This window comes from Centroberyx gerrardi, chromosome 8 (genome assembly GCF_048128805.1).
Source record: "Centroberyx gerrardi isolate f3 chromosome 8, fCenGer3.hap1.cur.20231027, whole genome shotgun sequence".
Classification (NCBI taxonomy): domain Eukaryota; kingdom Metazoa; phylum Chordata; class Actinopteri; order Beryciformes; family Berycidae; genus Centroberyx; species Centroberyx gerrardi.
In genome coordinates this window covers 2,112,539-2,135,450 of record NC_136004.1, presented here as the reverse complement: position 1 = coordinate 2,135,450, position 22,912 = coordinate 2,112,539, and the positions used below count along the sequence as shown (strand labels likewise).

Below are 22,912 nucleotides of genomic sequence, written 5' to 3'. Positions count from 1 at the left end.
GGTCAGAACAAGAAGTGTCGCATCCTCCAAGCTAGAGGAGACAATTTTTTCACTGCTAATCAAAACTGGGAGTCAGGATCAGTTTAACCAGGAACTATAAATGTACAGAAATGTATCCTGGTCAGATTGGTCCAGAGAGATATTCACAACTTAAGAGTTTCACCATACTCGTACACATGGTGCGAGGACAAAAGGGCTTTATTAAATATAATGTAGAGAAAGAGAGAGAGGATAACATGCAGCAAAGACTGTGATCCAGGTTCAATCCCATTACAATAGATGGTACACGCCATAGCCAGCTGAGCTACCAGAATGCCCATCAAACCTCAAGTTATACCTCATTATCTCCCCTTTGTTTGTCCTAGCCTTATTAGTAGGATAAGGAGATGGCTGTGTTGTCATAGCCTGAATTGTGGTATCAAAAAGTCACACTATGACACCATCCTCCTTCACTAAATTTCATGTATATCATGTACAGTATATCTAACTTTCAGTAATATACATAGTGGCCTATGTGTAGTGTTCATGTTAGCAGCTTGTAAAACTAGCACATAAAAAGCCATTTCACATTTCATAAGATTTTTTTATAGGCATACAAAATTTATTGAATTCCCTTTCTTTATACCTGCGCAAAATTGCATTAACTTTCTACCTCCAAGTCTTGTAAGCTTGGGTAAAGCCTGTGCTCGCGTGTCTCTTTAAGAAGGAGGTGGGCAGCACTGAGATGACGCAGGAATAATGATGAAAAGATGCTTCAAAACTCCTGGCCGGAGCCAGCGTGTGTGGAAGCTGGATGAGCTGTTGCCCTGCTCAAACTGGAGGAATCACCGGGGAAAACAGGATAAATTAGAGAGATAAAAGGGATATATTTTGAACAAGTTTCAGGAGGCTTCTAAGGAACTCTCAATGCAGAATAAAACACACAGCCTACATTTGAACAATTTTGCTTATTCAAAGACAATTACAATAATTTAACATTAGGCTATTTACTCACGTCGGAAGGCTTACTGTTTGCGACTTTGGCTACATGTGCACTACCAAGTGGAGCCAACTTGGAAAAAGAAACATTTGAAGAACATCTCTCCAATATTGTACGCTTATTGATAGCCTACTAAGTTGAACTTTTAAAGTTGCATCATGCCATACTTCATTTCACTGTGTTTGTACTTTTTGCTGTTCTTGAGACCATTTAGGACAAACACCATACACGAGGACGTAGAGGTATTGGTGATTTTGCCCAAAAACAACTCCTACCTTTTTTCGTATCCAAGAGTCGCGCCGGCAATAGATTATGCACAGCAGAGGTTAAAAAAAGACGGAGGGCAGTATTCCGGGCTCCAGTTCAAAATACAGTACGAAAACTCCGATTGTGCCAATGATGCTCTATTCACGTTGGTGGACAAGTCGTGCGAGAAGAAGCCGGATTTGATTCTCGGTCCTGTGTGTGAATACGCGGCGGCGGCGGTGGTGAGGCTGGCGTCCCACTGGAACATCCCGGTGATCTCAGCAGGTGCCCTGGCCACCGGCTTCAGTAACAAGAACACAGAGTATTCCCACCTGACCCGCATTGCTCCCTCCTACCTGAAAATGGCAGAGACGTTCACAGCGATGTTCCAGCACTTCACCTGGAAGAGCGCGCTGCTGGTTTATGAAGACGACAAGGAAGAGCGGAACTGTTTCTTCACTTTGGAAGGGGTGTACCATGTTTTGGCGGAATATAACATCAAAACGTACACCATTCACTCCAAAGAGGACCGTTTGGACACCGATGACATCCTCCAAAACATCTATGATACTGAAGGTAATGGCCTGACACTTTTTATTGCACCCCTGCCTCTGCCTAAACACTTGTCTGACATCTGGAACGTGTGCTGTTTTATGCATAGTTTACATTAGTGAATATCCATTCTGGGCAGATTTGCAACTATGTGAGGAATCCACGTGAGTATGCTTTAGGCCAGTGGTTCTCAACGTGGGGTCCGGGGACCACCAGGGGTCCTTGAGGTGGTTCCAGGGGTCCCCAGCAAATTGATGAATTATTAAACTTCACCATTATTTCATTTACAAGAAGTTAACACAGTTAGAGAATGTAGAAGAATGACTATTTTGATCATAGTTTCACTGTTATCTCTCTAACTACAATACAGATAGTCATGGGATTCTGGACAAAATCATATCTAACAATAAAAATATTCTCAGATTTGGGTCTGAGAGACAAAATCTCATCAAATGGGGGTCCGTGGCTCTAATGTGTGCAAAATTAGGGTCCTTAATATGAAAAAAGTTGAGAATCACTGCTTTAGGCACACAGTAAACATGTCCCGTAGCCTCAGATTAGTGTTTTAATACTCTGTCTAACGTGCAAAGACTTGCATGCCTGTCGCAAATGAAATAAGTGAGACATTCCGCTATTTACAATCTAATCTATTGTTGGTCAACCAGTAACAGCCCGCTGTTTAATTAGCCTACACATGACTCAGCCGCATGTTTTGTGAAGAACAGGGGCTCTATCTGTTGCCATAGTTACTTAACAGCAGACAACTCTTCTTTACGGTCTGGCAGGTTAAATAGCCTACTGGATAGTGAAAAGAGTTGAAAGCTGGTTTCTGTTTCTGTCTGTGGCAAGCAGCCTAATATCTTTCTCCTCTAAGGGTTTTTTGTTTTGTGTTAGGAGCTTAAGTCCACTTAAATCCCTCCTCCCTTTACTAGGGGCCTGTCTCTCAAAGCGAGTTCAACATAGTCGGGCTATTTTTGTCTTGGCTGGCATCACAATAGGCTACCTAACATTGGCGATCATTCTCACGTAGCTGGTTATCAACTGGCTCTGTTAACCCAGAATTGACCTATCCAGCTATGAGGTGTTCACATGAAAGAGGCGGGGTTTGTAACAAACGGCCAATCACATGCAACATGGACAGACAAAGAGTAGCCTAGTGCATTTAATATGAGATAAAACTATAGAATCTATTGAATTAGGTCATTGCAGTCGCAAAAGTAATACAATTTCAGCTGGGAAAAGGAAATATTATATAAGCACACACAATTCTTCATGCCCATCATTGAGACACAGTGTTCATTCTTCTCATTGATACAGTGTTGTGTCTTCACATTGAGGCATATGAAAACAGAAAATGTGAAATGTGAAAATATTCACAAAGTCTGCCTCATGTTGCCCAGGGCTGTTGCAATGGAATATGAGTGTAGTCTATTGCATTAATCACTGTTGGGAATCCTAGGAAAGAATTCAGCGCACTTAATATGCAACAGTAGGCCTATCACTATTGATAACTATGATCAACGAATGTAAGCTACCTGCTAGTTGTTAGAAGCCCTCTTTTATAGCCAGAGTGGGTCAATGGCATGGAAATGCTACAAACATGTGTTATATCCAATGTAGCCTAGTAAATATTATCTCTAATATAATAAATCAGCACAGAAAGCAAAGTGGCTCTACCGGTCTCTAAGCATAGAGGGCCTATGGCTACTACTGTTAATTCAGTAGTTTGCCCCTGTACAGTTCTTTATATTACTTGTCACTTTCATTTGAATGAAGTGTTTCTGTTCATATCGGGATCCAGTAGGAATGGTGACTCCATGTTTCCAGAGAGCTGATTGGTGAGGAGGTGGGCCTTTTTTATACGTTCTGATCTGATAGCCTGAACTGAAGCTGCTCTGGAGCAGGTTAGCTGTGCAGCATATGGAGATTTTTTCCTATCTTTAATCAAGAGCGTGGTCTTTCAATTTGAGAGCATGATTTATTGATTTCACGTTCAGATTTTGTAATGCTTTCCCTCAAACCCTGCCCTCGCACTCAAATATCTCCTGCTTGCACTTAGATTTGCTCTGCTTCTGCTCAAACTGTATGCTTGCACTCAGATATAATGTTGCTTGCACACAGATTTCCTGCGCTCCAGCTTCAGCCCTTCTCCTCGCACTCAGGCTGCTTCTGTGCGCTCGTGAAACGTCTGCTCTCGGATTTCTGCTCTGCTCTCGGATTTCTGCTCTGCTCTCGGATTTTTTGTGCAACAACCCTGTCAAAGTTCCCCAACCAATAGAATGCCAGGTGTAGTGTTGACCAATGAAATGATCCCTGCCTCGTTGCGGGTGCGTTCGCTTTACTTCTTAGAGCGTCCCGTACGGGCGGTTACTGTTTAACCGGGCTCATCCACTCCCGCCCTCCGGGGCTTTATTAAATACGACTTTTGGAATAAAAGGACAGTTAATGTATATACCAGCGCCCGTACTTTTTCTTTTACTATAATAGCTACATAAAATAGTAGCCGTATAGCACACCGGCCTCCCATCGGTGTGCTAGAGGAGAAAACAACGTCACCTTCATGACTCAGGAGCGGGAGTCTTGCGGATCACTGGCCAATATGGACCGCCAAAGTCAAGGACCTCAAGTAAGTTTTTTATTTTAATGGTGCTATTACTTCCTTCAAATTGAATTGGTTAAGTCATATTTGCGGCATAAGAATACATCCATGATAATATGCTTGGCTTTCAAGTGTTGTACGTTATGGGAACATTGTTGCTAGGCAACTAACAACAAAATGGACGCCGCCGTGTTTCATTTTTTTCCTGTATTTTAGTGTTTAGGAATGGGAAAAGTACCAACAGCAAAAGTAACCAGCTAACACATTAAGACAGTAGAAAACAAAAGTAAATTCAATGAGCAACTACATTTTAAAAACGCAGTTGGTGTGTTGTGTATATATCCTTCTCTTCAAATGATGTTTACCGTTGCTGTGTCAAAGTCTGCTCTATCAGAAAGGTTTCACATATTGGAAATACGGTAAACACGTCCCCACTTGCAGGTATCATATTCATATCTGTAACATATCTACAATTAAATCAGTTACATTGCCTATTAATGACTTCTAAATGATTTTCAAAGCATTAGTAAATGATTTATTAAAAATGAATGAAGCCATTAATTAATGCTTATAAACCCAGTCAAACCCAGAGAAATTATGAGTAGCTAAATGTGTATCTCAATCTCCAGTAATCACGCTGTAGCATTAACTGAGATTGGAATAAATTGGAATAATATCTGTGACACAATTTAAGGATTTCCTCAGCTTTAACAGTAACAGACCCCTCGTTGTTCCACTGGAAAGCTAGTGCTTAATGTCTGCAATGTAACTGATTTAATTGTAGATATGTTACAGATATGATACCTGCAAGTGGGGACGTGTTTACCGTATTTCCAATATGTGAAACCTTTCTGATAGAGCAGACTTTGACACAGCAACGGTAAACATCATTTGAAGAGAAGGATATATACACAACACACCAACTGCGTTTTTAAAATGTAGTTGCTCATTGAATTTACTTTTGTTTTCTACTGTCTTAATGTGTTAGCTGGTTACTTTTGCTGTTGGTACTTTTCCCATTCCTAAACACTAAAATACAGGAAAAAAATGAAACACGGCGGCGTCCATTTTGTTGTTAGTTGCCTAGCAACAATGTTCCCATAACGTACAACACTTGAAAGCCAAGCATATTATCATGGATGTATTCTTATGCCGCAAATATGACTTAACCAATTCAATTTGAAGGAAGTAATAGCACCATTAAAATAAAAAACTTACTTGAGGTCCTTGACTTTGGCGGTCCATATTGGCCAGTGATCCGCAAGACTCCCGCTCCTGAGTCATGAAGGTGACGTTGTTTTCTCCTCTAGCACACCGACGGGAGGCCGGTGTGCTATACGGCTACTATTTTATGTAGCTATTATAGTAAACGAAAAAGTACGGGCGCTGGTATATACATTAACTGTCCTTTTATTCCAAAAGTCGTATTTAATAAAGCCCCGGAGGGCGGGAGTGGATGAACCCGGTTAAACAGTAACCGCCCGTACGGGACGCTCTAAGAAGTAAAGCGAACGCACCCGCAACGAGGCAGGGATCATTTCATTGGTCAACACTACACTTGGCATTCCATTGGTTGGGGAATTTTGACAGGGTTGTTACACAAAAAATCCGAGAGCAGAGCAGAAATCCGAGAGCAGAGCAGAAATCCGAGAGCAGACGTTTCACGAGCGCACAGAAGCAGCCTGAGTGCGAGGAGAAGGGCTGAAGCTGGAGCGCAGGAAATCTGTGTGCAAGCAACATTATATCTGAGTGCAAGCATACAGTTTGAGCAGAAGCAGAGCAAATCTAAGTGCAAGCAGGAGATATTTGAGTGCGAGGGCAGGGTTTGAGGGAAAGCATTACAAAATCTGAACGTGAAATCAATAAATCATGCTCTCAAATTGAAATTGACCACGCTCTTGATTAAAGATAGGAAAAAAGCTCCATACCGTATCTCATTACTATGTTTCAGAGCCTGAACACTCTTGAACACATGCCACTTCATGTTCTCCCCATGCCACAAACATAAAGCCATTCAATTGCCAATCCTTTCGTATTGTGGCAAGATGCTGGCCCCTGTTGTTGTTCTCACCAAAAAGAGGACGTCTCCTCTGGGGGCCGGACAGCTTCATCTGTGCCACTGTTTTTCTTGGCTTTGCCCTGGGGCCTGTCTCACAAGGCGAGTTCAACATATCTTTGTGACAGCTGGCTTCACAAAACCTAACAATGGCAATCCCAGATAACTGGGGGGTATGCTACGAACTAAGGAAGCTTAACATACCCAGGGTTTCTTTGCGTTAGCTGGCCTGACAAAACCTAATGATGGCAATCCTGGACAACCGGTCTCACGAAGCTGTTAATCAGCTGGCTCAGACTGTCAACCCAGGAAGTACCTATCCAGCTATGAGCACGTTCACATGAAAGAGGCAGGGTTTGTAACACATAACAGACCCAGATCAGCGTATTTAATATGAGATAAGATGAAGCTATTGATCACTGTGGGGAAATTAGGTCGTTGCGACGGCAAAAGTAGGCTACTGTGATTCTACAATTAGAATATAAAAAGAAGCAATAAAAATAGTAGAAAATAATCAAACAATAAAAGCAATAAACTATGAATAATTGCGGGATTATGTAGATGTTGCTGACAATTCTAACATATTAACTAGACCCGGAAAGTGGGTATGGGAAAGAAATGGATTGCTAACATTAATATTCTTCTCTCAAGAAGAACAAACTATAATGAATAAATATGAGCAATACAAAAACACTGTAACAGCGAAAAGTAACATTGCTGCCAAAGGTAGAGAGGATTGCAGGAGGAAAATTGCAGATAGTGTAAATGCGTAAATAAAAAGGCTTATCACCGCCCGTCATTAAGGCACAGTAGGCATATTCACTGATACAATATTGTGTCCTCACACTGAGGCTGTGAAAAGATTTTCTATTCACAAAGTCGCCTCATGTTCCTCAGGGGTGCTGTGATGACATATAGGTGCAATATATTGCATAAATCAGTCTCAGGAATCATATGAAATAATTTAAGCACGCTCAATATGCAACAGTAAATTTCATTCATTGTTGATAACTGCAGTCAATGAATGTAAGCTGCCTGCTTTTATAGCCGGAGTGGGCAAATGGTCTGGAAACACTGCATACATTTATTAGGCTATATCTCTGACCTAATAAATCATTAGGGAAAGCAAGAAAGTCTCTAAACACGGTTGCCCTGTGAACAGTCCTCTCTATCTGAGTCAGATAGTGAGACTGAGTCTGAGACTGAGTCTGACTTTGATTGTAATGTTTTTGTTCATATCTGGTTTTGGAGATGAAATTGTTGCAATAAAAGTTATTTAAAAAAAAAGGCCACGGCATCCTCTGGGAGTGATGATGCCATTTTTCCAGAGAGTTGATTGGCTTTTTCTAAATTTGGTTCCGATAGCCTGTACGTAACCTGCTCCGAATGAAAGTAGCTGTGCGGCCTAATTTGCCACGGTGATCACCCCGCTATAACGTGAGCCACCGATTTGAGACTGAAAAGCCAGGGTTAAGCCCAAAGTTAGCTCACTAACACACACACACACACACACACACACACACACACACACACACACACACACTAATCTTCCTTCATGAGACAGGCCCCTGATGTCAAAAGATTTGCCCATTAACTCAGTCCATTGTCTCCTGCAGACCCAAGGTCAAGCCACATTCTGAAAAATAATCCAAAGCCACCCAGTCCAGGCCTCATATCGTAGGCTTTGAACAGGCATTGAAGGGAAATTCTTGATGGGCACCCCCACTCCTCATCATTCAGACAGGCTTACATAACATCCTGTCTCCTATTTGCATGGAGCCATCCTCTCATGTCTATGGGCGGCAGACTGAAGAGAGGAGCCTCATGGGTTGGCTGCTTGGAATTGTTAGTATGGCTTTGGAATGGTGGGGCCCAAAAACTGCCAACAAACAGACAGACGGATAGAGAGCAAGTGAATAAGATGGGACTGCCTCTCTCCATATGTGGCCAAGCCTAGAGCTGTGACCTAGCCTACGCTCAAAGCCTGGTGCATGATAAGGAGAGCATTTACAGTCGATGCAAGTACCTTGAACACTGTTATTACCTTATTCTGTATCATTTGCCAGACTATGAATGACAGGATGATAGTCCTTCAAATGGACTATTTAAGAATATAAGACCAATTTTAAATCTGCCAAGAGATTTCCAGTGAAATCCCTTATTATAAAAGACATGACATCCTCATAACCCCAAAACATGCACACGTCATATAGTGGCACTATCCCCCCAAAATGAGATATCACTCATTTGAAAAACGTAAGACCCGGTCTAATAATAATAATAATAATAATTAATAATAACAACAAGAATAATAACAACAACAATATTATTATTATTATTATTATTATTAACTTTATTTCTATAGCACTTCTTAAAACAAAGTTACAAACTGCTTTACATGGTAAATGACCAATAACATTATTGTTGCTAGAAAGTTAAACTATTTATGAATATTTCAGTTTTTAACTAACTTAAGACCTTGCAAAATCTTTTTTTTTTTGAGTCATGAATGCCAGGTAGTAATAATTAAAAAAAAATGCATTTAGTGTTTTGGATGAAAGCTCTTCAAATGGTACTTTGTACTGAATGCTGCATAACCACTGGCCTGAATTCCATAACTGGGGAGGAAACCCTATGCACGCCTCCAGCTATACAGCCCCAAACCTGTTCTGGCATTTCTTACAAAGTTTCTGTACACCGTTTACATAGTGATTCTTCAAGGTCTTAAGTACTATCTCAGCAAATGATGCAAAATTCTTCTTGGCAGCTGCGTAGTGAAATTGTGCATATATACAGTACTTTGTGTGTGAAGGCAATATGAGCAAGACAGTCCTGTTGACTTGACAGCACCATACTTTGTTGACCCGAGGCTGGGAAGATTCACTTAGGTATAAGTGTATGTCAAGGCTGTACTAGTGTTTGCGATGGCTCTTCAAGACCGATAACCACCTTGTTGGCTGCAATCCTGTAGTCATAACAGTTCCCGATTACATTACCATATATTACAGAAATGGTTGTTGTATAAATTAGCATATATTATACATGCTAAATGGTGCAGAGCCACAAAGTGCACCGGGTGGCATGGGAATTAGTATTCCGGGCATGCCAGGTACTTCATTGTGAGGTTTGAAGGGTTTCAGCAAAGGTTGTAAGGCTTTTCACTTAAGCACAATTGAGCAACTTTAGGGTGGAGAGGCACAAAAGTATTTGCTTGCTTCAGCACATATTTGATTGGGGCTTGCAACAAAAATGTCATTCAAGGACAAGTGACAAAATCACACTTTTGTGTGTGTGTGTATTTGACTAAATAACCAATCTAAATAATCCATACTTTCTCTTGCTTTTATTCCCTAACGCTACATTTGGGAAACTTCATATTTTAATTAAGGACTTCATATTTTATATGATAGTGTTGCATTTCTAAGCTTTGCCAAAAGTGATCATCCAACCAATCCTCACCAGTGGCTTGGCAATCAGGTCAGATCTGACTGCACTGCAGACTCCTCATCGTCAATCATTCTGTCACTTCCACATCTGTAGCACAAAATCCACAAATACCTTAATGCTCGTGAGTTTATAGCGTCATTATTTTCGTGTGTAGTATTTTTTCAAAGTTTAAACCCATTGCTGCACAATGTGTACATTGTCAGGTTACAGTATTGCTATGTGGCACAGAGGCATGTTGTGGTATTTTCAGATACATCACCAAAACCATGTGATCAGAAAACCCAAGCTTAGAGTGAACATGAACCTGCATGCTTATTTTTCAATTTTGTTTTGGAGAAGCAACCAAATTTTACATTAGCTCCTACTAATGGAATATATTACATCTTCCTTGCACTGCTCAATCATCAAATTGCAAGTGATTGGAGCTCTGTTGCCAGTAGGTTTTAGCTTGTATAGCCTCAGGTGTACTAGGTTAAGGATCTTCTCATCAAAGATCAAGACGTCATTGGGACCTTTTCCAGCGAAGCTGACGTCTTTTTGATTCATAACCTACTTGCAATGTCTGTGTTATTATCATGGCCTTGTGTTATTTTTCCATTTTGAACATGTTGCACAGGCCATGGCATATCATGAAGCACAACTGAAGTTCATGGAATGAAAACACAAATATGAGCACTGACATAGCTTCATAGGCACCAGATACAACAAATCTTGAATAAGTATTGCAAGATTTACTGAGGAATTTATTTTGTTTTTTAAGATAATGGGCCATTGTCCATTAATGATGAAAACCTCTCTATCCTCCCTGATAATTTTTAGGCTTAACATAATATGTACAAAGATGTGTGACATCAGATAAGATATTATTATAATAATTATAGTTATAATATTATTTATGCTGAAGCTTGTCATATAGACCACAAAATGATTTTGAATGCAATGTATTTTTGCAATGTGACAGCATATTACTATATCCATGATTATCAGAATAAAACAAACACGAAATTTTCAGGCGACTCTCCTACAAGCAGTTCAAATGCTTCTTTTCTGCATCTTTTCTGCATCTTTAGTAGATGTTCATATCACTTTATCAGCATCTGATGCTTTGCTGATAAAAAGGTCCTCATCAACAACTTATTTTTTACCATCAACTGTACAATATTCAGCACACAAGCGACCACGTAGAAGGGAAAATGGAGCGCCTCTCTTGTGATTGGTCCATTTCTGATGCGAATCCTCTGGAGACGTGCACTCCCGTCCTGAGCCTGTATAAAGTCTTTGTGTTTAGAGAGAACTCCCCTTGAGGTCCAGCATAGTTTTAGGTCAATGACTTGCTTTTACTGTATGGCCACAAATGTTTAAAGCTCTCTATCTGGCCAATGATACTCAGTAATCAACTTAGGAGTAGGCTATTGATTACAATAAATAGCAATTTCATCAATCATTCACCTAGTATGTCAGTCAATCATTCAGTTCATCAGGCAATCGGTTAATTAATCAATAGTATCTTATGTACAAGGTTTGGCTCCTTTCTAAGTGGAACAGTCAACCAAAATGTCATCATTTTAAAGGGAGGCTTCCTCCACATCACTGTACCTTCTCTACTCTATTCACCACTCTGCCAAGCTGTAGAAAGACCCGAGAACATAAATCCTCATTTCAGTAGCAATGGCATTACAAATTGGCACAAAAGTCCCCTAATTGCATATGCACTAGCTCTACAATTTTATGGCGAACCCAGGGCACATAAAATGCACTGTGGGCTCTCAGTATCTGTGCCCATGTGCTGCCCCATTCCTGAGCTCATTTGTAACTCGCATCAGTGCCCTAGCAAGAGGGAAAATCCAGGATTTTTGAAATATTGCTGGCTGCAAGTGCTACCCCATGGAATGGGTCGGAGAGCACACACAGGGCCAGTAGTGTGTGTAGAGCTCAGTGTAATTAAAGGGTGCTATAGTGCTGGCAGGACTGAGGTGAAGTTTGTCCCACTGACTCAAGGGATATTTCAGGAGGTGTGTTAAAGTGACAGAGATGTGAGGAATGTTCCAGCAAGACTCTGAATCTTCCTTATTAACAGGGACACTGGGGTTATTTTCAATTGCACCCCTTGTTTATCTGGCTGCTTGTTTTGTTGGTTTGTTTATTTTTAATTCCTGGCACACCAAGGGAAACATTTATATCAACCCAGTGTGAGACAGTTTTACAGTTGATATTTAGGGACATAAACTCCAAAAGGGAATCATTTATGTAATCTGTATTGCATTGCCACCATTAGTAGCATAGTAGGTGTTGTATCACATTAAAGACTCTATTAGGGGCAGATGGCTAGGGCTAAATCATTTGTAGGTATACACAAAGAGTATTCTAATGAAATGGTACATATGAAACCATGGAGGATTCTTTTTCCCTCATTGTCATTGACACTCTTCAGTGTCTTCCTCTGCAAAGCCTCTTGGAATATGGGTAGTAGGGCTTGAGGAATTGGGCTTTGCTGATCTTATTTAGCAGACAGACAGTTGTTCTTGCATGCGGTTGTTGCTATGTTCTTTGCAATCATAATAATGCCACATTGTGTTTAGAATTGTATGAACATTGTGCCCACTGACCCTCAACACATTTCACTTTTCAAAGCAAACAGAGAGGGCTTTGTTCCAGTGTCAGGTAATGTGGGCTTGGTACAAACAACTGCATCCACATTTTTTGTTTAGTACCCAGGAGTGCTAAATACAAGGGTTGCCAATCAGAATTTAAGAATTACATCATACTTTAACCTGTGAATCTGGTGTCTTAATTCTGGGCTGCCTTGAATTAGTTTCACTGAGCGTCAATGTCATGGGAGAAAAAGGTTTTCAGTCTCATGGAAGGTATTGGAAGCATTACCAGTCAAACATGTTCAACCAATTTATTGTTTTAAGTGGGACCAAAAATATAAGCAGAAGCGCAAAGGCAAATTAGTCTCAGTTAGTGACCCTTAAACAATGAGAGAAATAGCTCATTTTATTTCAGGAATGATAGTGGATGGTCTTCTAGTCTAACTGCTGATTCTGGACTAACTGATTTTGTTTTCATGTACTTAACTCACCCATTGTTCTGATCAGTCAAGAATACATTATGATACATTTAAGTTGAAAAAACAACAATTTAAGACTTAGTGCGCACAGATGCTGTCTTCCTAGATTGACAGCATTACATGTCCTACACTGCAAAGCTTCCACATGTCAAAACCCATTCAGGATAGTTTAGAAACTGTTGCTTGGTAAGCAGTGCACTGTGGTCCAGGAGGTCTAGGAGAAAATTACATCATGCCAGGTGGCTACTATCATTATACATCTGGGCTATCGCATATTTGGAATTGGTTTGAATAACTGTTACAGCTTATTCATTCATAAGATGCACTCATTAGATGAAAGTTCTCCTGTATATTGTGACGCAATTTTTTTTTAATAACCTAATTATTTGCAAACATTCCAGTGAGATATTTTTTTTTATTTTAGTTTATGACTCTATATACTATGAATTTCAGCTGATGACTATAACCACATTTGACTGTCATTTTACTGTAGTGGTGATCATGTGCACGGGAGCAGACATAATACGAGAGATCATGTTGGCTGCCCACAGACGACGGCTGACCAACGGCAATTACATCTTCTTCAGCATTGAACTCTTCAATGCCTCCTCTTACGGTAAAGTAACATTACTTTGACATGCGCAGATGTTCCAAGCTAAAATAACTATGAAAATCCAACTGAATTATCACTATTTTCTCTGTAGTCCTCTGGGATAAATATATCTATTTATGGAGCCAGCTAGCTCAGCATTGATACCTTAGGTGTCCTCAATTTAGCTTTAGGTACTGATACATGGTGGATGCATTTTGTGATTAAACAAGTGTTGCGGCATAAATTTGGAATGTATGCCCTCTTCTCTCCCTGTCCAATTAATTTGTAGGCAATGGCTCCTGGAAGAGAGGAGACAAGTATGACAGCGAAGTGAGGAAAGCCTATGCTTCCCTCAACACCGTGACGCTGCTCAGGACAGTCAAGCCTGAGTTTGAGAACTTCTCCATGGAAGTGAAAAAGTCCATCCAGAAAGCAGGGTTCCACGACTGCAAAGACTGTGGAAGTGTACGTAAGTTTGGGATACCTTACAGCAAAACAATTTATTAACTGGGCCTAGAATGCGACAGAAAAAGTGAACAGTATTTACTTCAGAATAGTAAAATTGACCTTTTCTCTCAAGTAGCATTCCTCCTTTGCTTAAAATTTGCGTTGAAAATATCAACTTTTTTGTGTTTGTGGAGGTTGCTATAGAGATAAGAGATAAAAGACATAAGACATAAGTAAAAGCAGATCATCATTTTTGGCTGTACTATGTTCACTGGTGTGTATAAATGTTGTAAATCCTCATTAGTAATTGAAATAGCAGTTGCTGACTCGACAATATTTAATTTTACTAGGTGGCACTGCAACCATTTACCTTGAGTCAGCAAGTAAGTTCTATTTGAATTTCTAATGAGAATTTGCAGTTAGAGACACACATACTGACCTCCAGCCTTTTCAAATAACCATGAAACTGAGTCGCCCTCAGAGTCAAAGTTGTTTCATTGTATCTAAAGACTTCAAGACTTTAACTGAGAAACTTTGTTAGGTGGTTGTGTAAATCGACAAGGCTAATTGATTTGTCCCAGCCATGCCTTCATTTGGCCCCTAAGTCAGGGACCAGGTTCATCTTGTGGGTGGAACTCTGAAAGAAATCCTCTTTTAGGGAGAGGTGGATATATTGCTATTGGCTTTGTCCAAATCCTTGCCTGCCAGCAGGCACTGAATAGCCACCAAGAATTTTGTAAACCCAAACAGTGGGAGACATCATCCATGGGCAGTTAGGTTTGCCGCACACTAAAAACTCATAGACCGATTTATCTTAGCTCATTAGAGGTAGTTGGAGATATCATGTCAAGACAAACAGTGGTTGACGAATCGTCATGGTTGAATCAACCACGCAAAGTTAATAGAGCCCCCATGGGGATGCTGACAGCTGCAGCTCAATACCTGGCTAAAAGGAGCTCTCTAGTGCTATAAAGAAGCACAGTGGCACACTTACTTGAGGAAAGTGAAACAAACCAACAAGTTTGTTGTCTGCATGGCCAGTGACAATGTCCAAAACAAATAAGTTTATTCTTAAATATAGTGCCAAAGTTGTTATGATCTAGCGGATGTGCAAGATTCAAGAGTCAGTATAACCTCGAATCTCCTCAAATTAATAAATGAATTAAATGTTATTTGTAAAACTGTAAAATGTCCATACGTTGCTTTTTTTCCCTCTTATGTGAATCAAGTGTGAATAGGCCCTCTGGTAGCCTCATATGTAGTAGCTCTCTAGCATCAGTGTCTAAACAAACTTATCTAGAGCTGGCTTACAGCTCTAGCTGCTGCAGACAACAAAGGTAGGCCATATTCTCTTTACTACAAACATTAACATTAACGTTACTTTTAGCAATCCTGATATAATAACAATCCACTGGGATCAGGTGAGTCAAATGTGCCGTTAATTTGCGATTTGCTGTAAAGACATGGAAGCAGCGGTCTTCTGTATAAAACACTTATTTTGAGTAGGTGAACTGAGACATTATGCAACATTTTTTGCATTTTCATCTTCTACAATGTCTCTCACTTGTAGGTTACAAAATCCTGGCTATGCTACTGTCACTAAGTGTGTGTGTTTTGATCCATACTGAATCAGTGACTATCTTGAAGGGGGAGAGTGGTGGCATCATTTATTAAGGAATGTGATAATTCTTTCTTAGGTAAGAGCTGATAGCAGGGAATGTTCCCATGCGCAAGGTCGATGCCAGGGAATTCTGAGACTGCTAATTCCCAATTTGTTTGTCACATAAATGCAAGGTACAGTCACAGAAACTACAAACTTCAGAGGAGGCACAATTGGGGGGCATAGGACAAAGAGCTGAGCTTGTTTGTCAGACTGATATATTATTCAGTTGTTTGTGAGCTCTCATAAATCTTGACTAAGGTGAGGCGGTACAAGTCAATTCCAAACTGATTTATTATATTAATCAATTTGGAATTGATTATCTTGTGATTGTTATAATTATAAACAGCACCTTATGTTACATTGAAATGTTAACAGTGTTCTGTAAAAATGTTTGGAGATACCTCATTGGCAGAGCTGTAATTAGATCACAAACAGCAGTTAACTTTACACTTAGCAGTCAGTATTTGTCAAGTCAAACATATAGATTATAAAAAAAGTTTCATTCCTGGAAATGGGAAGGTGTCTTGGACGATATGGGAACGGTGTGTATGATACCAGACGGTCAAACTGACGAGAGATTGACTCAAGCCACTAATGTGCCCTAACCCTTCCAACAAAAAAACCTGTTCCGCCCATCACATGCAAAGACACCCCACTGCTGAAATTACAGTCAGTTAACTAGTTTTCACTGGGAGGAGAGACATAAAGGCCACATGATTCCTTCATGGGATCTCAGGCCTTCACATTGCAGAGCCTCTCTTCAGAACATCTCATATAAACAAACTGCTATATTGCAAATATTTACATGCAGTCCCAACCAGTAGGTGGGTGTGTTGTATTACAACTCTATTATTACAGTATATACAGTAAGTCCTGAGTTTGGCTTTAAAAAGCAAGCAGTATCCAGTCTTTTGAATTTAGTCAAGAATGTAGATCAGAATGGGTTCGATTTCCAGATCAACGGACTTGCCCTATTTGACTAAAATGTTAGTTGGGCTCTACTCTGTTTGCAGTACAGTATGAATTGTGGGTGCTGTAGAGTGGTTGCACTGCAGGCTTTCCCCACCATACGTCATCTTATGTGCGTCATCAAGAGGCAGACAAGTTGTAGCTTGAAAAATAGCCTCCAGAGACCATATTAATTGCTCTAATTAGACCTATTAACAGAAACATTCTGAAAAATCCTGACAAGCAGTGTGTTTGTGCTGATTTTATTTGTACTTGCAAGCCTCTGACTTGCTTAAAGAGTTGAGAAAGGAAAGAGTGTAAATGCTGCATGTCATTGATGGCAGTAGTCTTGCAGAGCTTGCAGAGAAGGAGTGCAAGTTCAGAGAGAGAGAGAGAGAGAGAGAGAGAGAGAGAGAGAGAGAGAGAGAGAGAGAGAGAGAGAGTAGTGAGAACACATGCCATGAAGATGCAAATCTTCCTTCCATCCAAATTACATAATAATAACTTTATTTGTATAGCATTGTATAGTACTTTTCTAAAAACAATGTTTACAAAGTGCTTTACATACAATAAAACCCAAGGAGACAGTGATGTAAAACTACCACAAATTACATAAATAATAGAGCTGAATGATAAATACAAAATAATAAAAATAGGAATAAAAGGCCATATAAGAGCAAATACAACTACAAACAAACAAACAAATCAAACAGAGATACAATTTAAGAACAGATGGAACTTTACATAAAAGTGTGTGCCTAACCACAAGAGAGCAATACAATGGAGATACAGGTACAAGTGCACTGCCGTTCAAGAGTCCCAATCCACCAGGGCAGCATCAAACCGAAATCCCCAGCCTCCCGGCAACCCCACGCATGGAGACAGCCCCATCCCCCAAAACAGCAACCGACCGACGAGTCAAGTCAAGTCAAGTCAAGTTTATTTATTTATATAGCCCTTTATCACAAGCATGTCTCAGAGGGCTTTACAGAGAGTGTGTCTAGCTAGGTCTAACTAAACACAATCAGTGGTAAACAAAATTTTGTAGGACAGCATGATGAAAAACACAAGGTAGGTAGGAGCAGATTTAGCGAGACAAACAATCTACCTATTCTATATAGCCTAACCTACCCGGCACCCCAGCCTTAGACCCTAAATGCACACAAGGAAAAACTCCCAGGAAAAAATTTGGAAGAAACCTTGGGCGGGCTGAGGCAGATAGGGATCCCCCCCCGGGACGGCTTAGCGTGCAATAGGTGCCGGGCAAAACATTGACAGAGTCATGGGCAACAATGATGACAAGAGAAAACAGAGAGAGACAAAAGAAGGGGAGGAGCATGCGGCGGTGGGGGAGGGCTGAGGCCAGCAGTAAAGGAGCGAGGGCAGCAGTCGTAAATCAGCGTCCAGGAGGGAGCAGCGGAAAGGAAGAGCAAGGCAGCACTGACGACGAAGAGCCAGGGCAGCACCCGTCACTGCCAGGTAGAACACTGACCTGGAGTCAGAGAGGAGGAGAGAGAGGAAGCCGCGTACACACACACAGCACACCCAGACACACACACACGTACAGAAGAAGGTAGATATGATGGTGCAAGCCCATGTAACGATTTATAAGCTAACAGAAGCACCTTAAAGTCAGATCTGGCTTGAATTGGGAGCCAGTGAAGGGAGGTTAGGATAGGAGTAATGTGGTCAAATTTTCTAGTTCTGGTTAGTATTCTGGCAGCAGCATTTTGCACAAGTTGTAGTTTTTTAATACTACAGTTAGGTAGGCCAGAGAGTAAAACATTACAATAATCGAGTCTTGATGAAACAAAAGCGTGAATTAAGGTTTCAGCATCCGCCGTGTTTAGTAGGGAGCGAATTTTCGAGATATTACGAAGATGGAAAAATGCTATCTTAGTGATTTCCTTAATGTGAGCATCGAATGAGAGAGCTGAGTCGAACGTAACGCCAAGGTTTTTAACTGTGGGACTCTGGGTAATTAAGCAATCCCCAAAATTTAGAGTAAGGTCTGAAACAAGAGGTAGATGGGTTTTTGGGCCAACAACTAGCATCTCAGTTTTGTTGGCGTTTAGTCGCAAGAAGTTTAGTGACATCCAATTGGTGACAGCGATTAGGCATAATTCTAGGTTTGAAAGTTGTAAGCGGTCGTCAGGTCTAATTGGTATGTAAATTTGAGTATCGTCCGCGTAACAGTGAAATTTAATACCATAACTGCGGAAGATTTCACCAAGAGGTACCAAGAGGTAGCATGAGTCAGCAGAGACGAGCACCGCATCCAACAGACCGGCCAGCAAAAATGCCCGATCCAAACCCCATCGAGCCCCCGCAGGAACAGCCCGACCGCGAGGCCCGTGAAAAGCGCCCCATAAGCCAACCAACCCACAGCAAGCGCCACAGCAAGCGCCACAGTCCGCAACACCATCAACTCCCCGACCAATTCAATGCCACCCCAGCGAACAGAAGCACCAGTCTCCCCCAGAAAACACAAAGACCCTTCAGCGATTCCAAACTCCCGAACGGCAGCGCACAAGGAGTGATTCACATGAAAGCCTGTCTATATAAGTGTGTTTTTAGAAGGGATTTAAAAGATGAAACTGATTTAGCTAGCCTAATTTCCTCAGGCATCCAATACAACGTTTTTAAACTGGATTAAAAACAAATTATAATTGTGTTAAAGGAATAATTCACCCAAAAATTCTGTCATTATCTACTCACCAGAGCTCATTCAGCTCTAAAGAACTCACCAGTTCTTTAGAGCTGAGTGGCCCAAAAAGGGCAAAAAATGACCATTAAAAACACTTCATACAGTTGGTGAAGAATAATCCAAGTCTTCTGTAGCCAAACAATCGTTAGTGGAAAAGACCTATGTTACACCATTATTTAGCACAGATCTTCACTACAGCCATTGTTTTACGAAAATGTTCACACTCCCAGACCTTGCATGTTCACACGAGAACACGCAACCTTCAATCCTAACTTGGGTGGATATTTTTTGGTATTTTTTTAATGATGTTGCCATTTTTGGACATATATCATTTGCTGTGGTCCAGCCAGCAGTGAGCTTGGTTGTGGCTATCAAGCTATTGGGCACCTGTTCAAAAACATGGGTGAACATTGGCACCTTTTTTTTCAGGGGTCCAAGCACGTAGTGCTGGAACCATATTGTATTTGCTGGAATTCTTTTTCTCCACTAAAAGTGTCTGCAGCTCAGAAACAAAGTCCTACAGCAACCACATTTTGCAGGTGGGCTTCTATGGCCCCCCACTACTCAGGCAAGGCAGCCCATGCACATTGGCCAGATGGTGGCGCTATAACAAGCCACTTTATGTTTTGGCCAATAACTTCTGAACCGTGTCGTAGAGAGAAAATTCTTGTGTCCATAGATTCTTTGGAATGTCCTGAGTCCAATCCATGTAGTATCCATTAGTTTCAATGTCCACCATATTGGATTTTCCACCATTTTTAATTCTTTAAGAAACACTTTTTTCACAACTCCTTCTAGGCCGTGCACTTGGTGTGCATCTCATAATTCATCTCATAATTGACAGCATAGATTTTTATGTCGACTTATGAAATTTGGTCGTGATTGATTAAAGTGGGCATGGCTTATTGCATAATAATAATCTTCATAGATATTAAACTCAAAACTTAAAAAATTCATAAAAAATCAGCTGTGTCCTAGAGAGCTGAAATTTTCACGATATCTTTAAAACTGAGCATATGGTAGATTGAAATGTGCAGCTGGAAATAGTTTGATAAATTGACAATGTGATATATATTCAAGATAGTTTGATCAATCTTTATTAAACAAAAGACAAATGATGTCTTTACTCTCAAGATGATGTCTATAAAGCCATGTTTGAATTATTGTTGATTGTTGATTATTAATGTGAGGCACTAATACAGTTATAATATTCTTTCTGAGGCTTTCAATATGGGTTGGACTATCACCTATGACCTATCACTTGTCCCTTTGTTTTATTTGCCCACTCTAACACACCTAAGTGGAGGTTGGCAGAGTGGTTAAGCTCAGGTTTTTGGAGCACAAGATTATGAGTTCAAGTCCCTGATGTTCTGTGGTCATTTTGATGTTTCATGAAAAATAATTGACTAAATCACATAAAAAGTCTAAGCAGGTGTTTGACATCATCTGTCAATGGCAAAATAATGTTACCTAATTTGGCATCACTGATTGCAGTGTGTCTCTCCCTTAGTTAGTTTCTCCTCAGTATAACCATAACAGGAGTTTTGCTCAGTAAAGCATCAGCCTCTCATGTGGAAGGTTGTGGGTTCATATCCAGGCTTGTCCTTTCTGAAGTCAGAAGAAGACAAAGTCACAGGCAGCACAAAAATAGCCATAACTAATAGACTATTTGCTTGTGTCCTTCTGTAATGATTTGTCTATCTGTGTGTCTTTTCAAAGTGTGCTTGGACCCTGCAATTACCACTTGCGGCTTGCAGATTCCCTGCATTCACTGTGTTCTTCTTCAGTGCTTGTGGTGGCTTTATGGACATTGCAAAAGTTACATATGCGACCCGGGAATAAATGGAAACACAGGACACTGACTAGACTTTTTGGGATCTTTATTCCCTGACTGCTCTCAATAGAGAACAGCATTAATTATAGATTTGAGAGTTCCCAATAAAATGAGTAATCAAAATAACTATTTTACACCTAAACTACACTTCACCTTCAGTAAAAGACTCTAGTGTACAAACTCTAGTGTAAAAGACTCTAGTGTCCAAACTAGTGTACAGACTCTGGTGTATAGACAACGGTAGTGGCCAATCTCAAACCTGATACAAAGAATAGAAATAAAAATACAAAAATATAAATACAAACAAGAATATCTCCATGAACCAAATTAATTCAATGGGTAACATTAATTCACAGTGTATGCATTAGTTCACATCTATTAATTCACATTGTATGCATTAGCTAACTGAACTAAAGTGCATTCATTCAAAATAAAACATGCTCCTATTCAAAGGCATTTTCTGGAACAAAACTGTTAAACCAAAACCTCACTTTAATGTGCAGCACACCCAATAAGCCACACACGTGGAACCCAACACAGGAATTATCTCCCCTCTGTATCAGACAGAATCATACACAACTTAACATTTTTTCAATAACAAGGTCAAAGTAATGAAGTTACCATTGTCGGTACATACTTTACTAACAACTTATGCTCGTAAACTGTGCAAAATTACACCTCTTGTCGGGGACAGTATCACACCAGCAAACATAAATCTGAAAACATCAAAAGAAATACACAACAATATTTCAATAATCTGAGCCTGTTAGCTTAGTTACAATGTTCTACATTTATACATATGCCCATTTTGATCACTGTTTCGTAATTTTTACCTCCAATGTTTTATCGGTATATACACCCGCCATGCGCTAGTTCTCTCACTAACTTCCTCACAACGTCAGACGCACATACAGCCGAGCTCTTAAAGGGACAGTACCAATTTAACGAAGGAACTACACCAGCAATATTTAATAGAGAAACTGCCATTAGCGGTAACTAGTGAAATGCTCACCTGGCTACACATATTATACTGTATCTTTAAGTTGACAAAAGTAAGCTACAAAACACAACAAAAAATGATGAAAGAAAAAAGGTATGAAGAAAGAAAAATGAATGATTAAAATAAATATACAAATTAAATTAAATATACAATTTTGTGTTGCATCAAAAGTTCATTGGTTGATAAAATAATAATAATAATAATAATAATAATAATAACCTTTATTTGTATAGCACCTTTCATACACAACATGCAGCTCAAAGTGCTTTACATCAATAAAAGGCAGATAAATGACAGATAAAAAGATAAAATTCATATAAAAGAACAAGCAAAATGCATTGCATTAAAAGAATCAAATCAAGTAAAATAGAAAGATAAAAGAACACAACAAATACTCCCACTTTTAGATGCACATTGTGAGTGAACCCATATGTTTTTCTTTAATTTTCTTTTCCCCTGTCCTTCCTGATTCTACTCTTGATCTGATATTTACGTCAGATCTCACTGCCTAAGGCAGACGAGAATAATAGATTCTCCTCTTGGTCAAAAACCTCACCATCCACAGATGGATGAGAATCATACAGGGTAAAGCTCTGTCCCCCCCCACATATAGTGTTCACTCGTGCAAGTAAGCATTACCCAGACAAGACCACTGAAAATTCGTACTTGCCCGTGTCAGCTCTGTTGGGATCCTGAACAGAAATAGTTAAAATGAAGGCTATTTAAAAGCTAAGCTGAAAAGATACGTTTTTAGCAGTCGATTGAAAATGCT

At 40.1% G+C, this 22,912-nt stretch overlaps 1 protein-coding gene across 2 annotated transcripts in view; it reads left to right on the top strand.

The window, feature by feature from the left end:
* The first annotated feature begins 803 nt into the window (after nt 1–803).
* Nucleotides 804–22,912, top strand: part of npr3 (natriuretic peptide receptor 3) — a 56,351-nt gene continuing 34,242 nt past the window's right edge. For both annotated transcript variants that reach the window (XM_078285435.1, XM_078285434.1), the window contains exons 1-3: nt 804–1,801; nt 13,443–13,565; nt 13,831–14,006. In XM_078285435.1, coding sequence (XP_078141561.1) covers nt 1,138–1,801; nt 13,443–13,565; nt 13,831–14,006 — 963 coding nt within the window. In that variant the 5' untranslated portion in view covers nt 804–1,137. The remainder of the gene's footprint in view (nt 1,802–13,442; nt 13,566–13,830; nt 14,007–22,912) is intronic.